The sequence below is a fragment of the Parasteatoda tepidariorum genome, chromosome 8 (assembly GCF_043381705.1).
Source record: "Parasteatoda tepidariorum isolate YZ-2023 chromosome 8, CAS_Ptep_4.0, whole genome shotgun sequence".
In the NCBI taxonomy this organism is placed as follows: Eukaryota; Metazoa; Arthropoda; class Arachnida; order Araneae; family Theridiidae; genus Parasteatoda; species Parasteatoda tepidariorum.
Genome location: NC_092211.1, coordinates 59,379,361 through 59,401,542, shown reverse-complemented (window position 1 = coordinate 59,401,542; position 22,182 = coordinate 59,379,361). Strand labels below are relative to the sequence as shown.

The 22,182-nt window shown below is 29.5% G+C and overlaps 1 protein-coding gene across 1 annotated transcript in view; it reads left to right on the top strand.

The window, feature by feature from the left end:
• Positions 1–21,925, top strand: part of LOC107443485 (uncharacterized) — a gene marked incomplete in the record, with an annotated part of 25,720 nt that extends 3,795 nt beyond the window's left edge. The window contains 10 exon segments of the mRNA XM_043042968.2: positions 548–609; positions 988–1,090; positions 5,436–5,499; positions 9,629–9,710; positions 12,982–13,160; positions 14,124–14,236; positions 16,488–16,610; positions 17,787–17,928; positions 18,798–18,861; positions 21,817–21,925. Of these exon segments, the coding sequence (XP_042898902.2) occupies positions 548–609; positions 988–1,090; positions 5,436–5,499; positions 9,629–9,710; positions 12,982–13,160; positions 14,124–14,236; positions 16,488–16,610; positions 17,787–17,928; positions 18,798–18,861; positions 21,817–21,917 (1,033 nt within the window).
• Positions 21,926–22,182: the final 257 nt, after the last annotated feature.

The following is a 22,182-nucleotide window of genomic DNA, read 5'->3' as shown; positions in this document are numbered from 1 at the left end:
TCTAGTGCGACATAAATGAACTACACCTATAGTATTCTTCCATAATAATGGATTGTCATTTGTCTTGCCCACTTAATACTTTTAAACATAACTACAAAAACAGAAAACTTCCAAAAAGATCATTTTACTCCTAAGTCATATTTATAATAATTTGTAAATGTATTATAAATATGATTTTAAAAATTTCCAACTTATTTCTTGCATCTTTTTATTAAAAAAAAAAAATTTTAAACTTTTTATTTTGGACTAGCTGAAGTTTTGATAATCTGAATGGCAGTATTTCAAATAAAGTAACTGTATAGTTTATTATGTTTAATAAACTATATAGTAAAATACAACTGTTAACATTAAGTATGAAAATTTAAAAACAAAAATATATCAATCATTTAATATAAGTTATTTATATTAACACACAGATTATGTATCGTTTACTTTTGAAAGTGTTGATTTTCAGAATCTCTTCTTCTTGGTTAACTTCTCATAAGTTTTTAATAATTCTTTATATATTTTTTGATAATCTTAGTAAATTTTCAATAATTTTGTAGGTTCATCCTGGGTATGTTGATACAGATATGTCTAGTCACAAAGGTCATTTAACGCCCGATCAAGGTAAATTGATTTCCCTCATTGTTTTTAATTTTTTCCCAATATTTTTTTTACTGGTTTTAATAATAAAATACAACTGAAAAAAGCTTAATATTTTTCTTCTTTTTACTTTGAGTAGTTTATGCAATTTTGCTTTAGTTTATTGAAAATATTAATAAATTAAAGTATGTTTACCTTTTTTTTAATTTTCTTCCTGCTTTTCTCTTTTTCTTTGTATACTTAATTATTTTTTTAACAAAATTTTTAAATTTTTTGTTGCAAAATTTATTTATAATGCAGTCTTATTTATAATGCAGTCTTATTTTATGCAGTTATTGTTATTGTATTATTTATTGATTATAATTGTCTATGTATTAATTGTTATGTATTATGAACTAATAGGTGCTGAAGCTTCTGTATATTGTGCTCTTTTACCACCTGGTGTGGAATCTCCACGAGGAGAATTTATCTGGAATGACAAAAAAATTACTCCATGGTTTTCTAAGTAAGATAAATCTTAATTTTTAATTTGCTGCTTAATCTCTACATTGTTTCAGAATTGAAATATGCGCTAAGTTATCTTTACAAACTTGTTTTGAAAAAAGGTTAATCGCTGAATTTTATTGGTTTAAATATGCCTGAAAAACAAAACAAATTAATCTAAAATACCACATACTATATTTCTCGAATTCTGATTGGTGATGGTCTAGTATTTTACATTTTTTTTATGTTTAGTTGAGAAGATATTCAACATCAATTTATCTGTGAAAATGAAACAAAAAGCTATTTAAAAAATTCGAATTTCTGCCTTTGTCTCAACCCCTATGACAGCTGAGTTTGATTGGGTGAAAAAAAGGCCTTTTAACTGCAAATTATTGCATTGTGTTGAACTTTGTAGATGCCATGACTAAAATGTAACAGTTTATGTTTTATGTAACTTATTCTTCAAAGCATCATAACTGGACTCAAAGTTGCTCCTAAATAAAATGAATAAACAAGTAAATAAAATAAAAAGTATTCTGGGTAAATATGTAAGTTTCAGCTGCTCTAAATATTTATAAAAAATGACTGAGCTTAATACGTTGTTACTCTAAGATTTTTTTATGTATCAATTTATCTTCAAATCTTATGAAGGTAATTTCCTTTGTTAATTTTTGTGCAAATGAACAATAAGTAATCATATATATATTGTCATTGTATATACTTAAATAGTTTTGGACAGCGATGTATTTTAAACAAGATTTTCGCTTTATTTTTATAACATTTAGGATTGAAATTTGTTATAAATTATATTCCTATAAATAAGGTCAATCGATCAAAACAGAAAAGTACTTTAAATTTTTCTTTCTATTCTTCACTCGATTGAAAATAGCATTATCTATCAGCTTTTCAATAAATTAACAAAACGAGATCCATATATGGAATAAACTAACTCAAACTTAAATGTATTGTAGTGTATGAATGTGTAATGTAGCACATTGAGCTTAGCTAGTGGGGTGACGAGGGGACATCTGTCCGCGGGTGCAGCCTTAGAGGGGTTCAAAATTTAAGAAAAATAATTGAAAATAAATTCCAAAATAAACTTTTCATTTTTTAACTATCACCAGTTTCATTTGTAAATTAAGGGCACCATAACTTTTACAAATTTTTATCCAATTTACTGTTAAATTTAATAGGATGTCTTTTACTATATAATTATAGTTTGCTTTAATATAAGTTTTTTTTCTAATTATTTATAACAAATTGGCAATTTATTGAATGAAAAATGCCTTTAGAGTAAACACTTATTGTTTAATAAAACATAATTGGCGTGATCAAAAGCATTTAAGTGGAATCGAAACTGCGCAAGTAACTTAAATCATTAAATTTTAAACTGACTGGAAAATTAAGTTATCAAGTTCTGCTGTTTTAAAAAAAATAAAATCTTATTGTAAAATTTCACAATCCAATACCAAGTGCGGTTACATAATCATTTTAAAGTGGCCCCTATAAGTTTCACATCATAATGCAAGTGGCTGCAAAACCTGAATTTATCCCCAGGCACTGTAAAGCCTAGCTACCCCTCTTGTCATGAGTCACCCAATTTAGAATGCCACTGGTCATGGAAACCATGGCTGAATTGCATGGTGGTTAACAACATTGGTAGTCCCGCCAACTTTCTACACTTCTTGAAAAAAAAATTTCTAGTGGTAACTAAGTTTATACTTTAATGTACCTCTTCTATCTTTTATATATTTGATTTAAAGTTACTTTTTCTACCGCTACTTTTAAATGATTTGGAAGCTTATATAAAAAGTCACATTGATCCGACTCTCTGGTGGTGAGGCGTCTAAAATGTTGGCAAAACTACCAAAAATTCGGTAAGCTTTATCGTTCACTTTTCTACTTTCCATAAAATATTTTCCTAAAGGCGTAGTAGTTGGCAGCCTTGCTTTGGTGGTGATCACTATGATACTTATTATAAAATAGTTTAAAAATTTTTTTATTTTATTGTGGGTTGTGTATATCCTTTTAATATTTTCTGTGTGTTTTTTAGGGTATTGAAATACTTAATATTATAATATTGTATGAAGTGCTTATGAAAATTAAATTGGAAAAAGGAAAATTTTTGTTTTAAGAAATATAATAATTATTGAATGTATTAACAAAAAAAAAAAACATGGATATAATGAAATAAAAAGAAAGTGAAATTTACTTCTAATAAAGATAAATATTGATTTGCATTAAATTGATTTTGGAAATAAAAGCCAACTGTTTTGCATATTTTGGATGGGAACGGATAATTTATACTATAATTTATACTTTTACTTTATTCTGATGTGGTACAGAATACTCTTTTTAGGGAAAGTCCTTATTCTAAAAAGCAGCAAGGCATGCTCAAATATGCATTATTGCATATTGTACGTGTCTTGCTAATTTGAATTATCTAAATTTATAATGTGTCAAAGCATAACTATTGTAGAACAGCATTGTTGCACATTAGTTCTGCTTTGACGCATTATCTAAATAATTGAATTGTGTGTGTAACCTATACATAAACATAGTCTATACCTATACATAACATAGACTAGTTTAGATGTTATTGTAACGTTTTAACATTTTAGAAGATTTGAAACGTTACTGATATATATATTAATAGTAAAATTTAAGGAATGTCCTTTAAACTATTGCTAATTTGTTTGGCAGAAATAAAGGAAATATAAAATACTAATCGTTAAATGGTCTGTCAGTCAAATGATTTAGTTATCTAAGGTTAATGTTAATAGTAGAATAATCTTATAATATAAAATGATTATTTGACATGAATTAAGGAAATATAAAAAGTAATCGTCAAATGATCTGTTTGTCGAAAAAATAGCTAAAAAGATTTAAGTTTAGTTATCTAAGGTTAATGTTAATAGCAGAATAATGTTATAATGGTAAATGATATTTAATAATTGTATTTTCTTTTTATTTGTTACTGATGTAAACTAGTATTTCATTCAGTATTTCGTTTCAGATGAAAGTATAAGATGGAAAATCTGAATAACTGGATAAAGCTGCAAGTCGATGTTCAGAAATTCTCGTTGCATTTTTAGAATTATAAATTCTTCAAGCCAAATGAAATTATAATTATGCATTTGTACTTAATTATTTTTATTTTTTTAATAAATGAACTATTACAATGAGTTTGTGTACAGATTCTTTATATCCTAAAACAATTAAATAATAGATACCAGTTTACAATTTAATTTTAATTAAATATGGATAATATTACATGTGTGCCCATATTACATAAGTAATTTTAGAATCATATTTAGAAAGTCGTTTTTAATTTTTCAGCAACATTTCGACCGATTTTCATCAAATTTTGCTCCAATGTTCCTGAAAAATTGCATTTCAAAAAAGTCACATACTTAAAATTCAATTTTTCAGAAACTATTCCACCGATTTCGCTAAAACTTTGAATTTTGCCATGCAAAACTGCATCCTTTAAAATGGTGTAAAAATTTTTATACCTTACAATTTAAAATTTTTTCGAGCATTGTTAAATAAAATAATAAATATTTACCAAAAGTTATATTTTGGATAAATACATTTTATAATTCACTTAAAAAGGTCTCAAGATATGGCGAAATATGCAAAAAATAAAATTAATATTCCAAATTTTGGACCTCTCTTCTGATCAAACTATGGGGACCATATATTTTGGGGGTCAGAAATCTGAATCCATTAAGAAAATTGCATGCTTAATCAGAGAAAGTACGTTTTTCTGTCTGATTTCGCGACTTAAAATATTATCTGTAGTAATTAATTACCATATTTCATGTCACCCCTCGAATCATTAAATTTAGTCCTAGGACGCGAAGATTCGAACATTAGATCAAAAGTTATTCTGGGTGGTCCGTTTGTTATTTTACACACTGAACATCGCTGATTTGGCATGTTCTTGACGATTTTCGTTTCAGAATCATGGTAAAACAATTAATTTAAACAAAAGTACTCGAGGAATTTTCTTTCTTATTTTGCTTCCTGAACTTTAATTCGCAGAGAAAAATGCTTCACACCGTTAATTAAAGAAATTTTATTAAGGTATCTCAATACATATTTGGTTTTATGATACTCAATTTTTCAAAATGAGAATTGACTTTTTTAAAATAAGAAAGTGGTTCATGGTTTAAAATATTTTAAAAAGTAAAAAGAAAATGCATTAACTTCTCTGGAATTTGGTAGAATGATTCATATTGATGAAGCTTCGCTCTTTCTTTTCTTCTCGATATTAAACATAATTATGCATGATTGATTTTCATGAAACCTGTGCAAATATCGAAAGAAACGAATTGTCATCCATAAAAGAATGTTAATAAAAGTAATCAGGGAGGCGGAGAACTTGATTTAATTTGTAGCAATGTCATGTCTAAGAAAGTAGCTGTGGTAAGTTTTTTACTGTTTTCAATCATTGCGAAGATAAAGTATAAATTCGAGTAACATTTTTTTAGAGAACTATTGTCATCTTTGAATGAATTTCGAAGGCCTGACCAAATTTTTAACGTATCGGCTTCTGGCTGAAAAATGATCTATAAGTTTTGTTCCTAAAACAGTGAAATAAAAATCCATTCCTCAAGGATTATGCTAAGAATTTTGTGCAAATTTTGGATTTAGACACTTTAAGTATAATTACTTAAAATAATATGCGAAACGAACGAGTACTGTTAGTCTGCCAGCAAAGAATTGCCATACATTTAATTGCATAGAAACAAAACCCCATATTTTATAAGATATGTGACGGTGGTAGACGGATCATGGGTTCGAGCCCCCTTGCCGTCAGGCTAACCGAGAGAGATTCTCTTCTTCATGTAACGCAAATGTGTGTTGATCCAATCAAAAAGTCCTCAACGAAGGCTAGTTTGTCTCAATACTTGATCCAGTATTTTCCTTGTCTTCTGGGTTGGATTCAAAATACGGAGTTGAACATTAATAGTCGTAAACTCAGAATTAGGTCGACTGTTCAGCACTGATTATAAAATAAAATAACTTATACGTATAAAGAGCTTAGAGCACTAGAGTGATAATGCGGGTGAGTTGCATCAAAAATCTAATTCCCCCCAGTACTTGATCAGGAGTCCCCTTGTCTTCTGGATCGAGTTCAAAATTACGAGGCTACTGAATTGAACATTAGTAATCGGAAACTCAGAATAACATCGGTTGTAAAATAAAATATTCTTAAGGTAATGGAAAAAGTCTTCATTATCCAAAAAGTATAAAGATGTAGAAAAATGAATTATTTAATGAAGCAAAAAACCAACAGTTTTTGAAAGACAGTAACAAACTCTAGAATTTGATGTTTAACAAAACTAGCTTAGTTTCAATATAAAAGAATATATGCTATATAACACCTGTACCATAAAAAAGATGATAGGTATCATTTGTATTTGATCTACTTCAGCTAGATATAATTCAATACAATTGGCATGGTTTTCAATGTATTTCTTTTTTTCCTAATACTTCAGTTAAATTATTGTTATTTTTCTTTCTATATAATCAAAGATTAAACCTTTATGAAGAATTTTTATGGCATATTTTTAGTTATTTTTCATTAATTTATGTCAAATAAGTAAAGAATATTACATACAGTATTTTAATACATATACACGTATGTAATACATATAGTACATATATATACGTATTTTAATACATATAGTGTTTAAATACTGTTTAACACATGTGTTATTGAATTCTGCATTAAACGTAAAATCTTCTTAACACGGCATACTTCCAAGCAATAATTTTATCAATTTGTAGTCATTTAGATCTAAAATAAACAGTTATTCATCATTGAAATTTTTATACATATTTATACATTTTTGAATATGAATTTTAAAAAAAGATATATTTGGGTTTTATATTTTAGTGTAATCAGAATTCGATAATCTAGCGTACCCCATTTTCGTCATAGTGTTAAGCAAAAAGTTAACAAGTCTAACAAAAAATAAATTAAACCCATTAATATTATTGCTTTTTGCAAAAGACTTCTACTTTCGCAAAAAATAAAATAAAAAATAAAATAAAAAATTCGTTGATTTTAAATTCTAATTTAAACTTTTGGAAATAAAAAACCAGCGATTCTCTAAATTTCCTCTCCCCCCCCCCCAAAAAAANAGATTCCCCCCCCCCCCCCCCAAAAAAAAAGAACTTGTTTATTCTCGGGAATGATATTCAGATTTTTTCCACGCATTGCAACTCTAGTTATATCTGATAGCATAATAACGTTAATCACACATAGTATAGGGTTTAAACTGCCCCAATTGCGATGAGCAGCAGAAAGAGGCGTCTGTATAAATAAGATTTCAAAATCAGCTTTTAATCAGTTTTCTCACAATAAATGACTAGAAATACCCGACTCAGTTAAAACAATAGTGCAGACAGATTTTAATAATTCATTACATCAAAACTGCAATAAAAAGATAACGTTCATCATAATATTAATCGTACAATGAATGTACACAAAAGATCATACTAGTTAAGTGAGATGACCCTGCTTATTATTAAACGTATTGATCTTTATATTTCTTTTCATATCCGGGTATAAATCAAAAATTTGAATGTTGTCTGAATGATAAGTAATTATCATAAATCATACAGATTCGATTCTGTAGGATTTCATGAATATTGGATCAATGAGACGTTTATAAACGTTTAGCAGTCGAATGTTTTTATGAAGCAAACTTTCTATCATTATTTCGCTGATACGCTTTCAGGACAATATGCCGAAAAAAGTCGCTGTTGTAAGTAGCAATTGTTTTCTTTTTTCGCCTTTAAAGTAACGTATTTTATATTTCTACAAATGGTAAATAAACACATTGTGTTTTTTTAAATGAATTGTAAATGTTCAATTATTCTGAAGCAAGAAAAAAAATTTCTGGATTTTGTTTTATCCTTGTTTTAGTGAAACGTTGCTGGTTAAAAATAAAAACTGATAATATAAATCAATTATAAATAAAAACTGATAAATTACAGAAAAAAGAAGTATTTAATGACAATATTTTTTAATTAAGTATTGATGCACTTTTAATAGGTATGAAATATACTAACTTAATACGCTGTACCTATATTTAAACAATTAATACCTATTAAAATTGCACTAATTACCATAGGGCCAATTACCAAAAGTAATTAAGCATTATTGGCGTCTATAATAATATGCCAAATTTTGTACATTTTTCCTAAACGAATTAGTTCCATTTTTCTATACATTTTACTTTACAGCTTAGGGTATACAGCCATGTTTTTTATTTCAGTTAGTACTTATTCCCATAATTAATTAATCGTGATTGGCGACAATAATAGTTTGGCGAATTTTTACGCTCCTCTGAAACGGATTAGTAACATTTATTGTATTATTTATATATTTATTGCATTGAAGTATTATGATTTAATATTTTTTTAATGTGGCTTTTTTTAATTTCAATTAGTAATTATTACCAAAATTAACTAAACATCAATAACATTTTAATCTGTACCACCCTGAATAACTCTTGATCCTAATGATCTGATTTTCAGGTTCTAGGACTCAATCTTAATGACTCGAGAAGGTGACCTGAAATGTACTAATTATTAAGTGCAGACGATATTTTAAGTTAGGAAATCAGACTCAAAAGCGTACTTTCTCTGAATAATCATATCTTTTTTTCAACGGATTCGAATTTCTGAACCCCAAGATATAGGAGTAACTGCAATTCGGGAAATATGGTACCAATAGTTTGGTCAAAGGGCGGTCCAAAGTTTTGATTAATTTTACTTTTTGCGTATTTCACTATGTCTCGAAAACTTTTTAAGCAAATTTTTTTTAAAGCAATAATAAAATTCGTTTGTCCAAAAATAATTCCATGCGAAGAATAACCTTTATTGAATATTTATTATTTTATGTTCTTTTATTTAATAATAGTAGAAAAAATTTTGAATTATAAGATATACATCGTTTTGTATCATTTTAAAGAATATAATTCTACATGGCAATATATAAAATTTGAGCAAAATCGGTTGAATATTTTTTGAGAAATTGAATTTTAAATAAGTCAGATATTTAAAAATTATATTGGTGAATTATACGTGTCAGGGGTGTTTCACCGAATGTCTCTGCTTCCCCCTTTTCATGGGCATGGGGATGATCAATCACAATNAATTCCATGCGAAGAATAACCTTTATTGAATATTTATTATTTTATGTTCTTTTACTTAATAATGGTCAAAAAAATTTTGAATTATAAGATATACATTGTTTTGAATCATTTTAAAGAATATAATTCTACATGGCAATATATAAAATTTGAGCAAAATCGATTGAATGGTTCATGAGAAACTGAATTTCAAAAGAGTCAGACATTTAAAAATTATATTGGGTAATTATATTATTAAATAATTATAGTGGATATAAATAGTATATCTAATTCAGGGGCTCTTGATTTACCTATGATGGCGGCACTTGTAATAATCCAAATGCTTTATTTCAAACTAATTTTTTTTTTTCTTCTTTCAAATAATTGATTTTTATTTTTATCGCCAGGTAACTGGAAGTAACAAGGGTATAGGATTTGCGACTGTAAAGGCGCTTTGTTCGAAATTTGATGGGGATGTCATATTAACAGGTAATTTTTATACTTAAAACCTTTTTTTCATCTTCTTTTTTTGTCACAACGTTCTTATGAATTAAGCCTTAAAATTCCATTAAGCCTACATGATTATGACTTTTTTTTAAATTAAATTCAAAAAATTATGATGTCAAATATCATATCTATATCAGTACATTACCCATTCTTTAATCATTCATGTTCTCCCCACATAATCTCCAAAATGAATTTGCTTTTTTTAAATTTTAATTGTTTTATTTATTTAAAAGCAAGTTCGATACCGGTGATCATAAATCATAAAAAATAAATCACTACTAGAGTTTTTACATCGTACGTGATATTTGCACATTTATAATCTTTGTAATAAATCTACATTATTAAAATTTAATTTTCCCCTTTGTCATGCATTGAACTAAATTAAAATTAAGTTCAATGTCAATGATATTAAAATCGAAATAGTACCAATACTGCAATGTTTGCAATTTAATATCATAGTCCCATCTTCAACCTTTAAAATAAATCTCCTTTATCAAGTTTTAGGAAAACAAGTTAAATTCTAATGATTATTATAGAATCAAAGATTTAAACTATTGCCGTAATTTTTGCTCCAAATAAGATATTTGCGTATTTAATCTTTGAAATAATTGCTTTATTAATACCTAATTTCCACCTATGATATGCTTAGTTAAAATTAAATTTAATGTCAATATTTTTAAAATCAGAAATTGTACCAATACTGTAATTTTTGCATTTTACGTAACAATCGCATTTTAAACCTCTAAAATAAATCTGCTTCAAATTTTAATTTTGCTTATCTGTTTATAAGCAAGATAAATTGTAACGATTATAAGATCAAAGATTCAAATTATACCATACTCCAAATGTGATATTTGCGTATTTAATCTTTGAAATAAATCTGCTTTACTTAAATTTAATTTTAACCTACTCTATGCATTGAACTTATTTAAAATTGCGTTCAATGTTAATTATTTTAAAATCAGAAATTGTACCAATTCTGTGATTTTTGCATTTTACGTATTAGTCGCATTTTTAATCTCAAAACCAACCTGATTTCATGAATTTTAATTTTGCTTATCTGTTTAAATATAAATTAAATTTTAGTGATTATAGAATCAAGCGTTTAAATTATTGTGCAATTTTTGCTACAAATGTGATGTTGCTTATTTTATTTTTGAAATATTTCATTTTTATAAAAATTTAGTTTTCACCTGTGTGCTGTGTTGAACGTATTAAACTTTAATTCAATGTCGATGCTTATAAAATCCAAAGTTTATACCATTTTTTTCTTGCATTATATTTAATTTCATTTCTAAAATAAATCTGAGTTATAAAAATTTATTTCGGTGACATTTTCAAGCATAAAATGAAAGCTATTTACGACTAAAGACTTAAACCACAACTTAATTTTTACTTCTTTCGCGCGTTATTTAAATATTTATAATATCTAAAATAAATCCGCACTTTTAAAATATAATTTCCTTTCTACCCCGCTGAGCAGTTAGCACAATAGAAATGTTTACTGTAAAGATACTTTTAATTTCCATTCATTAACTTTGATTATTTGAGTACTTTGTTTAAGAAGCATCTCTTATAGTCCTTCATAATCATATTCATATACCAAAAGCACAATCCTCTGGAATTTCAACGAATTATTCTCTTCTTTCTCAACGGTAATAAATTTTATCAAATCGCATCAGCTGCTTTTCTGCTTTAATCTGATAATCCAATGCTGTCTGCTTAGTTTCGTGTGACTTTCTATTCAAAACACGTAGAACAAGTGAAGTTAAAACCTTAAGTATTTGCTAAAAAGTTTATATGTTAAAAATACGCTGGAATCTTTCAGTAAATAAATATTTTTAAAATTAATTGTTGATGCCGAGATTTGCTGGCTGGTAGGGTGTTCGTGAGTTCGATCCCCGCCGGTCGAAGACACCCTGTGTACAAAATAGTGACTGGTGCACGTTGAAGTCTGTCAGGGTCACTAAGTTATCCAAATTTTTCATAACAAATCAATATCTCTGGGGGGTACTGAGTTCTGGAATGATCGTTCTCTGGTTTAGGTCAAAATTACGATCTGTGGATGAATGGAGTATGAATACACCCTCCCTGTAAAATGAGCTCTGGCTTATTTGTGGCTGAAGTCATATTCTTGGCAATAGATGGCGCCACTGAAAAACAAGAAGCGCACCCTCTGCCTTAAAAATTCGTTTGTATTCCCATAGCAGGATTGCAGATATTGGCAAGAGACGCTAGTAACCACAACAACAAAATTACTTGCTATTTATTTATTTTCTTGTTTCAAATTTCTTTTACGTGGATGGGAAACAGCACCATTTTTTGAAGTTTTAAACAATATTTTGAAAACTTTTTTTTTGTGTAAATTTGGTGATGTTATGCGTAGGGCGTAGAAAATAAATGAAACACCTCTTGATAACTTTTGATCTTATGATCGGATTTTCACGCACCGGGGCTCAATCTTAATGGTTTGAGGGGGTGACTTTAAATGAATCGATGTGTCCAGAAAAAAACCAATCATCTCCAATTTTTTTTCAAATTGTGATTCTTGCAGTAATTAGTTTAGCTGAAGTAGATACATTGTTAGAATATTAAAAATTTATGTCCTCCTTCCTATAGTATATTTTATGTATAGCATCGATTTAAAAAAGAAAATTAGTGAGAGAATATATTATGTAAAATTATCTTCATTAAAGAGTATGAAAGATGAAAAAATTATTCTAGAAACATTTTAAATGCTGATTTTAAATGTTTTAATTTCAACTAAAATATGTGATGCCATATTTTTGTTACCCCTTCTCCACTCCCAACTGTGGTATTGATAGCTCCTCTACCTCTTCATCGAAGAAGACGCCATAACACGGGAGAAACTTTTCGTCCCTAATTCTCTTTCACCTTCGTATCTAATTTAAAATTTAGTATAGAAAAAGTGAGTTCACACAAACCCAGAGTAAGCCATGAAGTCTCGAATACTGTAAAGAAATTTTTATAATATCAAAATGAAAATAAGATAACTTAGAATATGCAATGACGAAGTTCTCTTCCAATAATTAATAATTTGTTTGTATTTTGAAGAAAAAAATTTCAGCAAATGAAACTTCATGGCTTAGTCTAGGTTTGCCTGGACTCACTTTTCCCCTTCTTAAATATTAAGTTAGTAATGAAGATGAAAGAGAATTTGTGTCGAAAAGAATCTCCCGTTTTATGGCGTCCTCTTAAGTTCATGATTCAAGAAATGCTGCAATCATTTCAGCAAGAGATGAATCTCGCGGATGGACAGCGGTGAAAACTCTTGAAGCTGATAACTTGTATCCTAAGTTTCACTTGCTTGATATAACTTGTGCAAAAAGTATCAAAAGATTGGCCTCTTTTCTGAAACATGAATATGGCGGTTTGGATATTTTGGTAAACAATGCTGCAATAGGTTACTTGGTAAGTGGACATTATAATACAACTATGATATTTGTTATCTTCAATATATTCATTCGAGGAGCCGCGATGGCTCAGGGGATAGAGCGTTCGCCTTTCAATGAGGCGAACCGGGTTTGAATCCCAGTCGATATATCAGGCTTGCACAGACCACAGTGCTGACGCGAAATATCCTCAGTGGTAGACGGATCATGGGTTAGAGTCCCCTTGCCGTCAACGCTANGTCCTCCACGAAGGCAAATTTCTCCCAATACTCGATCCAGGAGTTCCCTTGTCTTCTGCGTTGGGTTTAAAATTATAAGTCTACGTAGTTGAACATTAGTAGTCGTACACACAAAAAATTGGGTCGGCTGCTCAACGACGGTTATAATAAAATAAAATAAAATATATTCATTCGAAGGCCGGGATAGCCTGGTTGGTAGGGCACTGGGCCCATGTCCAAGAGTTCGCGGGTTCGATCCCAGCCGGCCGAAGACTCCTCGTGTAGTAAAGGGTAGTTGATGCACGTTAAATCTGTCGAGTCGTGAAGTCCTCTATGTTCCAATAACAAATCAATGCCTCTGGGGGTACTGATCCAGGAGTTTCCTTGTCTTCTGGATTGGTTCAAAATTACAAGGCTACGGAGTTGAACATAAGTAGTCGTAAACCCCAAAATGGGGCAGCTGTTCAACGATGGATAAAATAAAAATAGATTCATTCGGAGCCGTGGTTGCTCAGGCGATAGAGTGCTCGCCTTCCAATGAAGCGAAAGGATTCGAATCCCAGAAATGGCAGGTCAATTCGAATTCCACACTCGGCTCACTCAGATCACAGTGCTGACATAAAATTTGATGAACTTTTATCATTAAACAATTAAAAAGAAGAAGAAAACACTATATCACATGACTCTCTTCATTATATTTTATTATTTTCTTCAATGAATCTGAAATAATTCTCTTGAAATTCATTTAGTTCTATGATTTTCAGCCAGGGGATTCAACACCCATGCTCGAGCAAGCAACAAAAACAATCAATGTAAATGTTTTCGGGACTATAAATGTTTGCAAAGAGATGTTTCCTCTGCTAAGACAACATGCAAGGTAAACGTTTTACAATAATTTTTTAACGGTCGTTAAAAAACGTAATGAAAGTATATTTGGACTTCTATTTAACAAACTTCTCTAGGGGATATTTGCGTATCTTGATCTGTATCACGCCAACTACAGTCGCCAAGATGCCAAATAGATTTTAAATTTGCAAATTTAAAAAAAAAAAAAACATGTAGATGTTTGCCCTGGGTGACTACGAGTTATACCTTTCGAGTTGGCCTCTTTCTGTGACTTTTTTTTTTTTTTTTTTTAAAGTTTTTTGCGGGTCGTTGCTTGGAAGTTGTTAAGATTTGGCGATTATTCTACCACAGATCACGATACGGAAATCTCCCCCTACTCTATTTGGTGATTTTTACCAGGTGATTTTTTTTGGTGAACCAAGAACATTTTGGAAATTTCTTCGTAGAATAACTTTCGAATAGCGAAGTGAATTTTCTATTTAACGAACTTTTCTTTAAGATCCACTTCCCCTATTTCCCGAAATAATTCGGAACATTTCAAACTTGTTATGGGGGAAATGACCTTGAATTGATTTTCGCAGCCACTTAACTTTCAGAGAAAGCTGTAAAATCCTTTTTCCTTTTCGTTGGCATTTCATGCAGGAATCCACGCCAAAAATCAATTTACGAGAAAACATGACAGAAATTTCTAAAGCATGGAACTATGATGCTACAGATCGTACTATTCCTAACAGTTTGGCTAAAGCTGGATTCTTAATCAGCGCGGAGAATTTGGAACATTAACTGAATCGGATATTTTGGACAGTGTGAAAAATAAGAACAATGCAGCAGTAAATTGTGAGGAAGACGAAGACAGAAATGATGTAGAAATCACGAAACCTTCATATGATAAAATTTTAAAATCATTTGAAACAATTCGATCGTAAATAATAATTTACAAAATAAAGGTGTATCGATTGCTATTTTAATTATGTCTAGTGTTTATGGATTTAAAAACCTGTTTTGTGTTGTTTAAGTATTTCAAATGGTGGTTTTCTATTTAATGAATTCTCCATATAACGAACTTTTTTTTATCGTGTTTTAGAGAGTTCGTTAAATAGAGGTCCGACTGTACTTCAAAATATTTCATTTTTCTCTAAGATTTCGCTCTCTGGCCATTTTGCTCCCATGTAAATATTGAGTAGGTTGCATAATGATTTAATTCAGTAATACTGTAGATCTCGTATACGATACGATGATTTGAAACTATTGGATTTTTTGTTAAAAAAATAAATTAATTAAAATTATTTTTTGAAAACTATTTGACTAATCTTTTTTAAGTGTCACAAAGTTACTTATTGTGTTTTAAGAGAATCGAAATTAGTCAAGACTATCAGAAGGATATATAAAAATCTCAAAGCGAAAAAAAATTTTAAGTTTCATTTCTTTGAGCAAAACCTTCAGTGCGTCAAATCGTTCTTTCGAAACAAAAAAAAAATTTATTTGATCATTTTCAATATTTAGCAAAATACTGTTAGCATTAGTAAAAGTCAGCCTACAAAGTTTTAGAAAAAAATAATAATTAGTATTAAAGTTATAACTAAAAGTATGGTTTTTATTTGTTGGTAATTAAAAAGTTCCTAGCAAACGAGTTTGAATTTTTACTTAAATACGTTGTTTATCGGTTTTTAAATAAATTTAAGTGATTATGGCAACCGTATAACAATGCAACGTAACTAAGCATCAAATTTTTATTTTGTCACCAAACATTTTTTTCAAAAAAACACACTGCTTTTATGTTTGTTCAATTATTAAAAAGTTATTTTAAAATATTGAGTAAATCAAATGCATTTAGAATTAAACAAGACCTATCGAAGAGTACCGAAACATTTTCAATAACAATTAAAAGTACATAAGGAACTTAAGGAAGGTACGTAAGAAAAGAAGCGTAAAGAAAGTACGTAAGGTACGTGAGGAACTTTTTGAAGTTGTGAGAATATTGAAAAATTCTATTACGAGAAAAAGCAAAGGTCAGCGATAACTACATACTTATGTAAGGACCTTTACCGATTCATAATCTTATAACTCGGTAAAAATAGAAAAAAAAACTGTTAAATATTAAAAATCTGTTGAGAGATTAAAAAAAAGTTTTTAATCCCTCAAAAACCTTTTTCATTTTGAACGCCTTTAAGGCAACACATTAAACTTAAATTTTAAGAAAATCTATACAATTTCAGATTTTTTTTCCCCTGGTAAAAGATGAATATTGAACTTAACACGCATTTTGAACTTTGTATTTTTAGGATAGTAAACCTGAGCAGTTCAACAGGTCAACTGTCAAATATATCCAATGATGTACTTCGAGCTAAGTTCTTAGCTGCGGACACAGAGGAAGATATTTACGTCTTGATGGAAGAATATATTAAGTGAGTTGATGAATTAGACTAGTTTAGGGGCATAGGCCAAAAATATTTACCAATTTTTAAATCAAATTTTATTCAGGTAAGACACGAAACGTTTTTAATAAAATGTGGTTCAAACGTATGAACGGATCAATGGTGACTGAACGGATCCCCAGAACGGTATGAACGGATCAACAGAGCAATGGTGACTCTAGCGATAGAGCGTTCGCCTCCCAAAAATGTGACCCAGATTCGAATCCCGACGGCGACTGGTTGATACAAATTCAGCTCTCGGGTTAAACCTGATACAGTGCTGACGTATTATACCCTCAGTAGTAGATGGATCATGGGCTAGAATCCCCTTGCCGCCGAGTTAACCGTGGGGAGTTTTCCTCGCTTTCCTCTGCATGTAACGCAAATGCTCGTTTGCCCTGTTAGAAACGTCTTCTACGATGGCTTATTTGTCTCAATGCTTGATCCGGTATTTTCCTTGTCTTCTGGGTTGGATTCAAAATGCGGAGTTGAACGTTGATAGTCGTAAACTCAGAATAGGGTTAGGTGTTAAACGACGGTTCTAAAATAAAAGAAATAAATTATACGTAGAGGCTAAGACCTCTATGATAAACTACATTTTTTGTACAGGTAACATTTTTACATCAAACTAATTCTTACTATTGTTTTCGGGTAGGTACTTTACAGGTTTCTCGGAATGCCGCTAGATAAGTGCTAGATATTGCCTGCATGGAAATCCGGTGTTATCTGCAAGATATGTGACAATAATAAAAACATTCAGCTCAGCACGAGGAAATATTTCACACTACGAAAAAAAAAAGGTGTTTGCTCATAAAATATTTTATTTTGCAGTAAATCGTTTATTTACAAAAGAAAGAGAAGGAGGAGACATCTCCACTCTTCTGTTTAAAATGAAATTGAACTTTTTCAACTCTTCAAGTACGGCAACGGTTTGAACTGTTCTAACAAATGCGGAGTGTTCTCCGTGGCAAACTCATACTCATTAAAACTGCTCGATTTTGAATATCAAAACTAAGTCCGTTATAATTATTTTATTCTGTGTGTCAACATTTTTTCTTGCATTAACGTTAAAATAAAGGAAGTTTCCTTATGCCTTACCTACTAATATGATCAGTACAGCATTTTTTTTGTTCGAAATCATTAATCGGTATAAATGTTTTATGTTAGAGACGTTAAGAATGGAGTGTATGAAGAAAACGGCTGGGGAAGCATTTCTTATCAAATATCGAAGATAGCAATTACCGCTCTGACTTTTATTCAGCATCGACGCTTCATGGAACATCCAGAACAGGACATCATCGTGAACGCAGTAAGTTTTTCTAACTCCATAATTGATTAATGTACAAGATATTCCATAATCAGCGCCCTTAATGTATATTTCTGGAATCCTTGTCGAACACTCTTTTACATTAGGGATCCCAAACTAAAGATTAAGCGAAGAATAAACAAAAGCATGATCGAGAGATCACTCCTGGGGAAGGCGAGACTAAAAGCATCAAAACCTGTGTAATTGCTGGAGAAAGCAGAAAAGAGCTCGAAATTGATCGTTAGAAACGCGTTCTAGTCCTACCATGCGATTGTACCTGTTTTGATAATTTTCCTCACTTTTGCTTTGACAGGTTACGGTAACATTTTTGTTACCGCTTGAGTATGTATTTATTTTTGACCCCTAATTTTTATACTTTCTTAATCGAAAAAAAAAATATTAAGGGACTCATTTCAGAACACCCTGTATTTTATTATTCTCAGCAAGAGCAAGAAAAAAAACTATACTTGGGTATAATAACTACATTGTTATACATTGGGCTAATTAATTGTTTCTTATTATTAAAATTGGCGTCTCAAGGTCACATTTTCTACCTTCGTCGCCTTGGTAGCGATGTGGCAAGCAACAACGCAACTATTTTTATTCACACGGCAGTTAAGGAGTATTTATACCTGTAACACATAACTGTATATTGTTATAATATTATTGTAATGACGCACTAGCGTGGGGAAAAAGGGAGATTTGTAAATACCAATGTAACGTATAACCTTGAAACGCCTATTCTATAAGACTATAATAATTGGGAACAATAGTAAAAACAATTAAATTTATAAATTACAGCATGGTAACCTAATGAAACTCAAACCAATCTACTTATTATAATTCAAATTAATAATATTATTTATTTTCAGGTTCACCCCGGTCGTACCAGAACGGATCTGGTAAAGAATGACGGTCCCTTAACACCAGATCAAGGTAAAAATAATTTTTTTTCCATTAATAATAATAATAACTCGAATTATTAAGTAAAATACTGGGCATATGAACATCGTAGGACAATTAACACAAAAGCGAAAAAGTAAAATAAAGTGCTGCTTGAATATCATTAAAAAAAATAATAATAAATTTTTTTTTTTTTGAATTTTTTTTTTTACATTATAAGTTCAACATAACCTGTATTTAGTTCATAGTCCCTGAGCTTTAAAAAATTTATTAACGTTGAACTGATTTTTTCTGAGCTCATACTGGATTTTTTTATTCGTAGCTCATATTTTATTTCAGTAATCACATGGAATTAAAAAGCATCATTAAATTTTTCTCAATACCTAGTAGTTCTCAATACCTAGTAATTGACCTGAAAATTTAAAATTTCATTTAGTAGCCAGTGGTCGGTAGATTCTAAGAACTTAGTAGCCACTTTTTCTTTATGATTCGGTGGCCGGAATCGATAGGTCCTTTTTAATTCAATAGCCACTTTTTGCAAATACATATCGTATTTAAAATAATCTACAATAGAAAAATTTCATGCACCGAAAAAAATAATATAACAAAAGTAAAAAAATAATGTGGCAAAATTTAGTTAAGACTGCGCCAAAGGTTAGTTAAGAATGTGACAACATTTAGTTAAAAATGTGACAAAATTTAGTTAAAAATGTGATAAAATTTAGTTAAAAATTAAAATTTGGGTAAGAAATTAAGATTTTAAAGAATTTTTTTTATAAAAAGTTGAGAAGGCAAAACACATTTAATGTGTATATTACTGTGACTGAATTGACTTCTACCGGTGAATGTTGACAATCACATAGTCACTTTGGTAATTGTCCGAATTATATATTAGGTCTAGTTAAGAGGACGCAATACCTACCCTCTCAATACCAGCTGCTAATGCTTTTTCTATGGGAGCTTCATTTGCCAATAACTTTTTCGCATTTTGATATTTTGGAAAAATTCTTTCAGCATTTNCCTTAGCAGATATTAAAATATCGAATAAATTTTATAATTTCAACGAATAAATTAATATCAAATTGGATATAACAAATATTTCGGACATTCACCAAAGCGACTATGAGATTGTTGACATTCACCGGTAAAAGTCGACATTCTCTTGATTGACGTCATTGACTGTAACATATGCATTACAAATCTGAATATTGATAAAGAACTCACCTACGATATGAATCTTTCCATCAAATATCAAATCCAAAAATTGATGGATTCTAAAAGATCAAAATTTTCAATGGAGATAATTGGCATTTTAATGAAAATTCTGCTTTCCAGAATATTTCTGCATTGATGTACTTTTACCATTCAACAATTTTCAAAGAAAAAAAATGGGAAAAAGTGATCAACTGTTTATTTAATTTAAGTAGCCGCTTTTTTTGTTGACTCTCCTCGTGGTGAGTGGTGAGCACTATTTTCAGGTCTACCGGGTAGGAAACTGAGCTCTCGCATCTCTGTTTCGTTCAACACAGCAGTTCACACTAAATCGTTCTTTCGCTACATTCTAGTTATAAAAACATACACTAGATGGCGACAGCAGAAACTTGAAACACAAACGATGTATGGACTAATTTACGGTCCGTACAATATTTTTGTTCAAGAACTTTTCAATATTTGCTGCTTAATACTGAAAATAACTATTTGTATGATTTTCTTAAAAAAACTTTTTCACAAACAATGTTTTTAACACGACGTCACAAAAAAATTAAGAGAATTCAAACGTGTGAATCGATTTTTTAGGCACCTACCAAAGGCGCTCCTTACTTTAAGTATCCATCAACAAATACCACAAGGAGCACAGTTAATTAATTTCAGAAAAATTAGTTTTTTATTACTATTCTTTTAATCAAATAATTTTTTATGCGTAAACCGCATTTTATTTCTGTATGACTGCTATTGAAGTTTGGAATAATGAATAAATTCCTCAGATACGCTGATTATTTATTGACAATGATACCCCAAACAGACTTTTTAATAATTAAAAACAGATGTAGAATGCATTAATAAAAGAGGTTTAAAAAAAAAAAAGAGGTAATGTTTTATGTCAGCTTAGACAGATATAGATAGCATTATGCTTTAATAAATAATGCATTTCCATTATTCTTTCAATTTCAAAAACGAGGTAATGTTTTATGTCAGTTTAGATAGCTATAGATAGCATCATGCTTTAATAAATAATGCATTTCCATTATTCTTTCAATCTCAAAAAAGAGGCAATGTTTTATGTCAGCTTAGACAGATATAGATAGCATTATGCTTTAATAAATAACGCATTTCCATTGTTCTTTCAATCTCAAAAACGAGGTAATGTTTTATGTCAGTTTAGATAGATATAAATAACATTATGGGTTCATAAATAACGCTTTTCCATTATTCTTTCAATCTCAAAAAAAGGGCAATGTTTTATGTCTGTTTTGACAGATATAAATAACATTATGCGTTCATAAATAACGCTTTTCCATTATTCTTTCAATCTCAAAAGAGAGATAATGTTTTATGTCAGTTTCCCAAATTTATTTTAAAATGTATGAAAATTTTACAGTTTAGTTAATTTATAAAGACAAATTATTAGAAGGCTTTAAGATAAAATGAGATTTAAATAAAAATTTGAGAAACCAAAGGAAACTGAAGTTAACATGATTGATGCTTTTGAATTAAAAAGTTAAAAGAATAATGTAAATTACATGTTACCACTTAAATTTACTGTATGATCATTATTAGCTCATTAGAATTTGAAATGAATGAAATGTAATTATTTTATGTCTCTTGTTTTTTTAACATAGAAGTTCGAAGCTAATTTAGGTTTTGTGTAGTAGTTAACGAACAATATTACATTATAATTTGAAATGCATCAAATTTAAAGCGTTATATTGCGCTATAAAAATCAGAATTAAAAATAGTTTTGAATGAACTAGTTTTTATCTTTTTCAGGAGCCATTGTTCCTGTTTACTGTGCCCTTTTACCGCCAAATATCACAATTCCACGAGGACAATTTGTATGGTGTGATAAAAGTATTAAAAATTGGATTTAAAAAATGAATTTTTGTTAAATTTTTTCTGCCCCATAAAATAATAGAAATTCCCGAATATTTAAATGCAAGGAATTCAGCTATTGGTTCAAAAAAATAGCGATATAAAGTTGAATATTAACATAGGTTTAGGATATCATTTACGCATTATTTATTGACAAATGGCTTAAATTGGACGATACTGCTATTTTTTCATAGATAAACATTATTTACACACTCAATTTAATTAATTTTGAACTAGTTAAAGCATTTTTATATTTTCGCATGT